General features: G+C 39.2%; 1 protein-coding gene across 6 annotated transcripts in view; it reads left to right on the top strand.

Moving 5' to 3' along the window:
• Nucleotides 1–11,247, top strand: part of NDEL1 (nudE neurodevelopment protein 1 like 1) — a 36,359-nt gene that overhangs the window by 5,593 nt on the left and 19,519 nt on the right. For all 6 annotated transcript variants that reach the window (XM_044453719.1, XM_044453721.1, XM_044453720.1 and 3 more), the window contains 2 exons: nt 8,081–8,178; nt 11,011–11,164. In XM_044453719.1, coding sequence (XP_044309654.1) covers nt 8,093–8,178; nt 11,011–11,164 — 240 coding nt within the window. In that variant the 5' untranslated portion in view covers nt 8,081–8,092. Of the gene's footprint in view, nt 1–8,080; nt 8,179–11,010; nt 11,165–11,247 lie in introns of those variants that run through there.

Raw genomic sequence — 11,247 nt, 5'->3', positions numbered from 1 at the left:
AACCAACTGAATGCAGAATTCCAGAGAATAGCTAGAAGAGATAAGAATGCCTTCTTAAATGAACAGTGCAAAGAAATAGAAGAAAACAATAGAATAGGGAGGACCAGAGATCTCTTCAAGAAAATTGGAGATATGAAGGGAAGGTTTCATGCAAAGATGGGCATGATAAAGGACCAAAATGGCAGGGACCTAACAGAGGCAGAAAAGATTAAGAAGAGGTGGCAAGATTACGCAGAGGAACTATACAAGAAAGAGTTTAACATACCCCCCCCACACACACACACACGATGGGGTGGTCACTGACCTTGAGCCAGACATCCTGGAATGTGAAGTCAAATGGCCTTAGGAAGTCTGAGCAACAACAAAGCTAGTGGAGGTGACAGTATTCCAGCTGAGCTATTCAAAATCTTAAAAGACGATGCAGTAAAAGTGCTACACTCAATATGCCAACAAATTTGGAAGACTCAGCAGTGGCCACAGGATTGGAAAAGGTCAGTGTACATTCCGATCCCAAAGGGCAATACCAAAGAATGTTCAAACTACTGCACCATTGCACTCATTTAACATGCTAGCAAAGTTATGCTCAAAATCCTACAAGCTAGGCTCCAGCAGTATGTGGACCAAGAATTACCAGAAGTACAGGCAGGATTTCGAAGAGGCAGAGGAACTAGAGATCACATTGCCAACATACGCTGCATCATGGAGAAAGCTAGGGAGTTCCAGTAAAACATCTACTTCTGCTTCATTGAGTATGCTAAAGCCTTTGATTGTGTGGATCACAACAAATTGTGGTAAGTTATTAAAGAGATGGGAGTACCAGACCATGTTATTTGTCTCTTGAGAACCCTACATGTGGGTCAAGAAGCAACAGTGAGAACTGGACACGGAACCACTGATTGGTTCAAAATTGAGAAAGGAGTTCGGCAAGGCTGTATACTGTCGCCCTGCCTATTTAACTTTTATGCAGAGCACATCATGAGAAAGGCGGGGCTAGAGGAATCACAAAGTGGAATTAAGATTGCTGGAAGAAATATCAACAACCTCAGATATGCAGATGATACCACTCTAATGGCAGAAAGTGAAGAGAAACTAATGAGCCTCTTGATGCAGGTGAAGGAGGAGAGTGCAAAAGTTGGCTTGAAACTCAACATTAAGAAAACTAAGATGATGGCATCTGGTCCTCTCACTTCCTGGCAAATAGATGGGAAAGAAATGGAGGTAGTGACAGATTTTATTTTCCTGGACTCCAAGATCACCGCAGATGGGGACCGCAGCCAAGAAATTAAAAGATGCTTGCTCCTGGGGAGGAAAGCTATGGCAAATCTAGACAGCATACTAAAAAGCAGAGACATCACCCTGCCGATAAAAGTGTGTATAGTCAAGGCTATGGTTTTCCCAGTTGCGATGTATGGCTGTGAAAGTTGGACCATGAGGAAGACTGAGTGCTGAAGAATTGAGGCCTTTGAATTGTGGTGCTGGAGGAGACTCCTGCAAGTCCCTTGGACTGCAAGGTGATCAAACCAGTCAATCCTAGAGGAGATCAACCCTGACTGCTCTTTAGAAGGCCAGATAGTAAAGATGAAACTCAAATACTTTGGCCACCTAATGAGAAGGAAGGACTCCCTGGAGAAGAGCCTAATGCTGGGAACAATAGATGGTAAAAGAAGGAGGGGATGGCAGAGGATGAGGTGGCTAGATGGAGTTACTGAGGCAGTCGGTGTGAGCTTGTGGACTCCAGGAGATGGTGGAGGACAGGAAGGCCTGGAGGAATGTTGTTCATGGGGTCGCAATGGGTTGGACGCTACTTCGCAACTAACAACAACAACAAATGTAAGTGAAGAGTTCTTTCCTTTTGACTGTTGTTGTTAGTCGTGAAGTCGTGTCCGACCCATCGCGACCCCATGGACAACATTCCTCCCCATTTGGGGCTTAGAAAGCTGTACCAGAAAGCACAGAGCTTATGGGTTTATGTGTCAGACCCTTGCATTGTATAGCCTGCATTGAATTTTTTTAAATGCTAGAATTAAATTAGAAAATGGTTTCTAATTCGAAATGTTTTTCATCTTCTGAAAAAGAGGCCAGTAGTATGTTATAATTTATGCAATGGTGGGTTAGAGTTAGGGGTTCACTTTTATTTTAGTAAACCAGTTGAATGAGTAAATATGTTTGATGTTGAAGGTGATGTCTTGACTATAAGCTGCCAACTCTAGATTGATATGGTTTCACTTGCTAGTCTTCATATGTTTCCAAACCAGTTTAAGAACTGTAAATAAAAGTGCATTAGAGATGATTTGCAATAGAATTAACTTTCTATTTATGACTCACATACCTGCCAGAAGACTTTCAATGAAGAAGATGATAGGACATGAATGAATTAGTGTTATACTTAGTTTGGTATCTCTTTAGGGAAGAACATGATTAAGTCCTTTTATAATTAAATGCATCAGCACTTTCCCCAGCACTTGTTTTCTTGATGCATGCTTGCTGCAGGCTTTTTAAAATTATCATCCCAGTGTGCACACTGTACAGATTCTCTTTAAAAACCTTATTTGCGCTCATAGCCTTGAGCTATACTACTGTTGCTTTTGTCTGAATAGGAATGAAAACTAAATCAGGAGTGATTTTGTGGTAAACTCCAGGGCAGTATCTGAGAAACACATGTTTAAGCAGTAAGTTTCAGGAAGTGCTGACATCCTCCCACAGCCAGCTGCCAGAAGCATATGATTCACTATTATTTTGCTGTCAGCTAGATCCTAATGGTAAAGTTGAAATGCACTTCAGAAGAATATCAGTTGTTACTTGCTTGTGTTATTTTCACTAAATTTTTTCACTAAAATGTTGACTTATCAGTAGTCTAGTATTTGGAGTACTTGTACCCCTCACTCTGATTACTTTAGAACAACTTCTTACATGTGCATTTTTAAATGTGCAAGTTAGTGGGAAGAAGTGACTATATAGGCATAAATGGGTGGGTAATGTTTATGTGGTAGGAAACACAACTCAGATATGCATTCCTCTTATTTGTATGGCATTCATTTGTCTAATGCTTGTTCTTTGAATTTGTATAAAAATGAAACTAGAAATTAATATTGTTGGAAACCAGACTGTAATAGTTTTGCACAATACACACATTTATAAACTTTCATGCAGAGTTTTAAGAGTGTGCTGAAGCAAGGAAGTGAGGTACATAGGAGGAAGGATGGGTATAGAATGATTTTTGTCTTCTTCCTTGTATTAATGATTATGATAGTGACTTTCAATTAAGGCAATTTTAGATAATGGACAGAAATATGATTTTAACTAGCTAATTTAAATCAGGGTTTCTATTGTGGAATTAATTTGCTTCCTGAACAAGCATTCCTGCTAAATGATTGTTATAATTAAAACAATGGGTTGTAGTCAGTGTTAGTTCTACTTAAGAGTATACCTATTGAAATGACTAAGACTGAATTTAGACTAATATTGGATACAACCTATAAGATTGCTGCTAAGTAGATCTATTAAGTAACTCCAAAGAATAATCCAAAATGGTCATTCAGCTTTTAGCCACAGAATATTATATCCCCTTAGAACCTTTGGTTGGTTCTGTCTTATACAAGTTATTACCATTTGTTTGAAGGTAAGGTTACAAGCCTATGCAAGCTAATTAGAAATTAAGTCCAATTGAATGACATGTGTCTTTCTTCTGAGTAAGCATGCATAGGATCAAGGTGTAAGTATCTCGAACACACACGCACACACACAGACACACACATACTGTTTCTGGTTACTTTGCAACATAGTGTTTCACAGTGAGAAATTCTATTTGGCCTATGGACTAGACTGTCCCTTTTCTGTTCTGTAACAGACAGACCCTGTGCTCTGCAAACACTGATACCAAAAAGATAGATAGATAATTCTGTATGCATAGGTACAGGGATATGCTTTTTCTGTTCTAATGTGAAGTGTTGTCTGGAACATCTGGAGGGTACCAGCTTCAAGAAGGCTGATGTAGGCAATCACTCTGAGACATATTCTTTCTACATTTTTGTGTATTTTCTTTTGGTTTGAAATGCTGTGGGATACCTAAACCAGCTTCTGCTAGACATGAGCACTGAACTGTGTGTTACTGAGTAGCCTTGAGCATGGTGCCATGGGTATATAATGATAGGAGGAAAGAAGCCAGCTAACATCTACTAATTGCAGTACTGTGGTCCCAGCTGGCTCCTTGAGCCAGCTATGCTGATCCTGTTTGTCTGCTTCTCAGCTATGCAAGAAAATGTGCAGACATACCATGTCAATGCTAGGTTGTGAGTAGGACACATAATGTGATTTTGTGTTACTTAAAAATAAATGGATGCAAGTAACTTAACTAGCTATATTCTACAGTGAGAACAGCCTACAGTGACACAGCTATATGTAAAACTATACAATACCGCCTTGCTCATGGGTTGTTTTGGCCAAGCATTGGAAAGCTTTAGTTGGAGAGTAGAGGGTGCCTGTTCACAGTGTCTTACTTGATTTGTCCCATGGAGGTGCTCTGATAAGTGCCCCAGAAAATCTGACAGAGGGATAATCTTCATTCTGCTTTGCTTTGTTTTGTTTCAGACGTCTTATGAAATCCATGAAAAAGATTAAACCATACTAGTTTTTTGACATATGCATCATATACGAAAGATCAGTGGCAGATAATGTTTCCAAACTCTTGCCCTGTTCTAGTTTTGTGAAAGGAGCCTGCCTCAAGTAGTCTTCAGATCTTAATTTCTTCCTGGCCTCTTGGAAATTGCATATAGCTGAAGTGGCTGTCTTTCACATGTGTGCAGAAAGTTCTTTTTGATAGAGTGGGTTATTTTCTGCATTTGAAATTGGCTTTGTCTTCCCTAGAAACTGAAAAAACACCCTTCAGTACCATTTTTCTATAAATAATCAGCCATTGTTGAGTTTGCATTGCACAGCAATTCACTTTGCACATAAATTGTGCTGTGTGGGTTGTTCCTGAAAAAAACCCACAGTGCATCCAGTAGACAATTTGGCTTTCTGTGGGTTGTCTTCCACTCCTTCCTACACAAGCCCCCCAAATATCCCAAGGACCTGACCATTAGAAGCTATTTTTTTCTCCTTTCCCCACTCCATTTGTAATCCCTTTTGCTACTGCTGTGTTTCCCTTTCACATTATTTATTATATTTATATTTATTTTTTTTCTTGAAGGTACTAAAGGGAGCTTACTTAATCCTCCCCTCATCCTCCAGTTGTCGGTCACTTTGGAGAGTGTGAAAAGTGATCTCTGAAAGAAAAGGGAAAAAACTGGGTGACTATGAAAGGGAGTGAGAAAAACAGGCCAGTGATGATTGATCCAAACTGGGCACGTGGTGGAGTGGCTGTCACTGGTGGTACTAAGCTATGCAAGCTTCGTAAGAGTGGAAAGTGGATTTTGTTGCTCTTGCTAAGCAGTTCACTCACTGATTCCTGCAACCTATGGTGTCTGTTAAAACATTAAACAGGTCATGCTAGATCACACCAGTGGTCCATCCAGTTTTGCATGCTATTCACAGGGTAGAACCAGCTGCTCACAGGATCCCTCTAGCAAGATGGGTATGAGAGTTCTGCCTGCTGAAACTTATAGCCAATCATAGTAGTACCCATTGATAGCCTTCTCTTTGATAGGCTATGCACTAATGCACTTTGATAGCTATGCACTAATGACTTTTTTTTAATTTTTAGATCTTCTACTTATGTCTTTCACATACTTTTCTTAAGCTTCTGTGGCCTTTTTGCCAATATTATGTGCAAAGCTGCAAATATGGATGCATGCTGTGTGGGAAAGGTGTATTGCCTCTGAAATCCCTTCTCTGCAGTAGTTGCCATTTCCTTTTCTTTTTTTGAAATTGCAGTGTACTCTCTGTTCTCCAATAACTGCTCGCAAGTTTGTTATACCTAGATCCCATCATAAATGTTTCTATGGCTGTAGGTAGCTATATTTTCCCAGATGTAGTAGATGAGGACATACAGTGCATAGTAGAAAACCACCTGCTCAGCGTTTTCCACGTTGCCATTTTGTCGTTTTGCCTTTAAAATGCAGAGACACTGTGACATGGAAGTATCCACAAATAGTTCATTCCTGGAATGGTAGAGACTTCTTTAAATAGTACTTCATTACAAACACTGATGTTAGCACATTAACTGGGCAGCAGGATCTGCCAAGGCCAAAGATGCCACTTAGTAATTTGTTCCATTCCTTGAGTCACTTCCCTTGATGAAGTCAGTTTGAAAGTGTTCTGCGGCTCAATTCAGCATAAGTTGTATTGGTTACATTACCACTGGGCTGGACCATATATGTAGGTGGGAGGAGAGAATTGTAGAAAAAAGGATGGGTCAGTATTTGTCTTCCTTGATTTCCCTTCTATATGCATTACTCCTGAAACTGAGCTAAAGTGACACTGCTTTTTAGAATTGTAGTTCTAGATTTTCATGCTGTCTCTTCCCCTAGTTTGTGCTTCTCAGTACAGAGACAAGAACAATGGAACATTTTGTGTGTGTGCTCTGAATGCTCAGATCAGAAATGTAGGTCACAGAATTGTGAGATGTGCCAATTTTTGTGCCTGGAGGGAAAAAATGGCTATTGATTCTTGTCAGAATTCAGTAGTATTCTTTGCTGACCACAGCCTTCATACAAATATAGGTGAGCAAGTAAGTATGTTCTGTGGCAGTTGGTGAATCCACTTTTATTTCTACTTCAGTACAGTAGCAGATAGAGCATCTCAAAGTTAGGAAATCAAATGCTAGCATTGATTGTCTTTGTAGGGTTGGGCTGAGCAAACTTCTGAAAAGAGGCAGTTGTTATATTCTTTTATTTTTCTTTGCAACTTGTCCTGGGAATATGAATGAACAGCAGGAAAAAGTGCTACTTGAAACCATGTATCACTGGGAGTCAAGCTGGACTATGAACAGGATAGCCTGGGTATTTGAATGCAGAAGTAGTAGCAGAGGTGAGAACGTTTTGGATCAGGGCTGTGGTGCATGGCGGAAGGAGTTAAACACTCGTCTTCAGCACTGTATTATTGATTTAAATTGCCTCACATGACCTGCTATTGCCCTTGTGCAGGCACACAGAGAATCTGTACTTTTCCCTGTGGGTCAAATAGATGTTTTGGGTCAGCATGATTTAAAGTGGGGGAAAAGCATGGGATAGAGGATTAACACTCTTTCTGGTGAAGTTGTGACATTACTTTTATGTCTGTTGCATCCTTGGTATTCTACTCTCTGTCTCCCTAGGCATGCTGTAGTAGTTTATCTTTTCAGTCATATTCAGTAGTAGTGTTGTTGAGCCATGCTTCTGTATTTTATCCATTCTTTATTTAGACAAAAAAGGAAAATTTGAAGCACGGAGCTAATGAAATGTTCTGCAACATTCTTTCTTTCTGTAAAGAGAAAAGTAACCTTTACTATGATTAAATGGTTTGCAAACCTTAATAGTTATGTCTTGTTCAGTGGGTGTTAGTGGCTACCAGCATTTCCCTCTAGTTAGGAGGCCTTCTATAGTATTAAGAAAATTCTTGAGACATATTCATCTTAATATTGTTAATCCTTCTATGAATATAATGATACAATTTGTCCTATGGCACCCTTCCTCACCCTTGCCCACCACACATTTTGGACTCTTGACCATTGGCCATACTTCTTGGGACTGATGAGAATTAGCAATCAAAACATCTGGACAAGATAAGTTGCTGCAGGCTATTCTAGAGAGTGGAGTTTGTTCCCCCCTCCTTTATTTTTTTTCCTTTTAAAAATGCTTAAAGTAGGATTCAGTTTAAAATGTAGCTTAATATATTTTTGGAAGACTCTTGGGATCTTTGTCCAACTTATATGTAAGTTCCTTGCCTTGCATACTGTTCTTCATTATCAATCAAAATATGCCAGCACCCCACATCTGCTTCTTTGAGCAAAGAACTATAAAGTGAGATTTAGATCTACTTGCCATATACCAATTTCTATATTTGGAAAGCTGGTATTCATGTGACTTGTTGGGAACCAAGAAGACATTTCAGCAGCAATGTATTAAGCTCTGTGGCTTTATGTGCTCTAATTTGAATTTTACAGAAGATCCTGATCATGGACTGTGAAGAAATCCCAGAGTTTTCAAGTCCAGAGGAGGAAACAGTATACTGGAAGAAGCTGTCTTTGAAGTATAAACAAAGGTATGATTCTAGTACTGGCTTATTCAGAATTTTTCTGTACTATTCTGTTAATGCACTGAAATTACTTTATCTGAAGTGTCCAGTAACGAGAAACGTGCAGTTGGAAGTCATGTGTTTCCAACTCTGCGATGCTAGAATAAAAATTTTTTGGGGGTGGCCTAGTACTGTTTGGAATCTTATCTTTGCAAACAGTACAAAGATACTTTTATCATTCTTTTGTCTCAAGAATGCTGCTGTTTGCTTCCTCTGAGAGATTGTCTCATGACTCACTGTTGGATTGGCTCTCACTGTATCAAACTTTGGAGTATCACTCTCTTTTTACAGAAATTTAAGGTAGATACAGGACTGCTTATTTTTGGTAAATAACTCTTAGACTGTAAGAACTCTTGTCTCACTGTAGCTTAACAGTGATTAGGGTGCAATTTAAGCATTGCCCTTTGTATATTATATTAGCACAGTCCTGCACTTGTATGACTTGATTGAATTCAGTTTGCTGTTTGAATACAGAATATGGCTGGAATGGGGTGAAAGACAAAGACAGCCGTTATGGGTCACTAGAAAATACACCCCCTTAACTTCCAGATAGTAGATTCATTGTCCTTACTTGTCATATGGCTTTTGCATACTTTGTTAGCTTTTTGTCCAGAGCAACACCATTTTTACTTATATTTTTGACATTTGTTGACTTAATAAGCAAGATATGTGTTGTGGTTTCTTTCATTGCTTTCACAAAGGATGGCATACACGTCTTAAATAAATCAATAAAAACCTTTCAGGACTGATACATAAATATTTACCACAAACCCATTATCTAGGTATTTAATAAACTGTGAAGTATAAATTCTTTGCTTAAAGGCCAGGCATATCTTTTCCTAACTGCAGTGGTATCTTAATACCATCCCAGCATTATTTTTCTTCAGAAATATATGGCTGATCATCTCTGAAGGTAGGGGGTTTGAAAGATACTGTCTGGGAATGAATGAGCTACTTTAGATGTCCTGGGGGGTGGAAGCAGCCCATGAATATTACTCTTTGAATAGCAGTCTCCACTGCCATATCACATACTATTTTTTGAAATTCCTGTTTCAAAAATAGTTTGCCATTGCAAGGAAGGCCAGAGTACTTGAAAAAGACATGTCCAGAGCTACTTTCAGCAAGTGAAACTTGTACAGCTATTTGGATCTAGACCATGGAAAAAACAAGATAGCAAGCTTGTAAGATTTTGGTTTTAACACATGAACTTCTACATAAATGGCATTATTTGTGATTAGTAGGTTTTGGACAAATAAAAATAAATTTCTGTGATTATTGTTGCATTGATTGATGGATTGATTTTCACAGGTTTATTCTGTCACCATTATTAATAACACAGTGGCCTTGTTCAAGCATAATGTTAAACCATGAATTAGTGCAGGCATGGGCAACTTTTGCACATCAGGATGTTACATTGTCCCCTGAACCCAGCAGGGATTGCTCCCCAACTTTACTGCTGAATTTACAACTGTCATCAAATTTGTTGCCTTGATGGCAAAATTTGCATACCTTGGTTTCTACACAGGATATGCCTCAAGGGGTGAGCCTTGCTTCTTTGCTAAATTGGCATGATTTTTTTCTACTGCAGTGGCAGAGGAACATGACAATGACAGATAAATTGTTTGGGCAGAGAATTGCATGCTGCCTTTATGGGAAATGCCTACACAGGCCTCCTTATTGTGTGATTCTGTTCCTATCCTATTTTGCACATGGAATAGATGGAAAAAAATCTTCTTTAGAACTAACCATGGTTCTTTTGCTACATCGGACTTGAGCTGCTTTGGTGTGTTCAAAAAATAATTGGAAAAGTCATAGTTGCCTGAGCTCAGAAAACTGTGACTAGTTCTAAAGAAGTTTACAGTCTTGCCACACCCAGAAAAGGGTGAGTATCTAAGACCAAGGCCCATTTCATGGTTTAGTACTGAATCTGAACTGGGCCATTATACACGATTCTATTGATACTGCGTTGTATACATAAATTCTTTAGGTCAGATTCACCTTCTTTAGACAGAAGAGCTCTGCTCATGACAGATACTTCCACTGGATTTTCATCAGAGTCTCCCTGTTCACAATGTCTGTGTAGCTTTTTAAAGGTTGAGCTGCATAGGTTTGCACCCTAAGAGATAACATCTTTCATATCTGTCTCATGTAGATATATACTATGCAGCTAAGATGATTTTAGTTTCCAATATGAGTCTTTATCCAACTGTTGCCAACCTGGTATCCCCCAGATATTTTGGACTACAACTCCTGTTGTAATCCAGATGTTAGCATTGGCCGTGTTTTTTGGAGCTTATGGCACTTAAAATCCAAAACTTGGAAGGCACAGTGTTAGGTAGGGCTGACCTTAGCAAATATTGCTTTCAGACTGATCCTTGTCTTTATTTATCTATTTCATTTTAATACTGCCCAATAGTCAAAGCTCTCTGGGTGGTTTGGATTGTCTCTGCAACAGAAGAGTGTCTGTCTGCTAAGTTTTAACAGTGCAGCATATCAGTAGAGATGGTGCTTGGAACCTATATATTTTCAAATAACAAAGGATTTTGTTTGGAAAAAAACCTTAAGTTTTGCCTCATACCAGAGAGTTTTGCTTATTATAGATAATGAGCAAAAATTATGCTAGTATGCTTTCACAAGAGAGCACTGATTAACATCCAAAAGATAATCTTCACTTAATACAGCAATTATTGTTCTTGAGGGTTGATGGAGAGAAAGATGTTGTGGACTTGCTAAAACACCTGACAAGGTGGGGACATGAATGGAGTAATGCCCCACTCATTGCCACCATTCCTCTTACAGTTTCCAAGAGGCCCGTGAAGAGCTGGCAGAATTTCAGGAGGGGAGCAGAGAACTGGAAGCAGAATTGGAAGCACAGCTGGTACAAGCTGAACAGAGGAACCGAGACTTGCAAGCAGACAACCAAAGATTGAAGCAGGAAGTGGAAACTTTAAAGGTACAAGTCCAGCTGTTACTGTGCTGGTTAGAATAAATATGGAATGGGAGATACCTGATTATTTCAGCATTACTCTAAAGCAG

The sequence above is a fragment of the Varanus komodoensis genome, unplaced genomic scaffold (genome assembly GCF_004798865.1).
Source record: "Varanus komodoensis strain SLA01 unplaced genomic scaffold, ASM479886v1 scaffold7_1, whole genome shotgun sequence".
NCBI lineage: Eukaryota > Metazoa > Chordata > Lepidosauria > Squamata > Varanidae > Varanus > Varanus komodoensis.
This window is presented reverse-complemented; position numbering and strand designations above follow the sequence as displayed.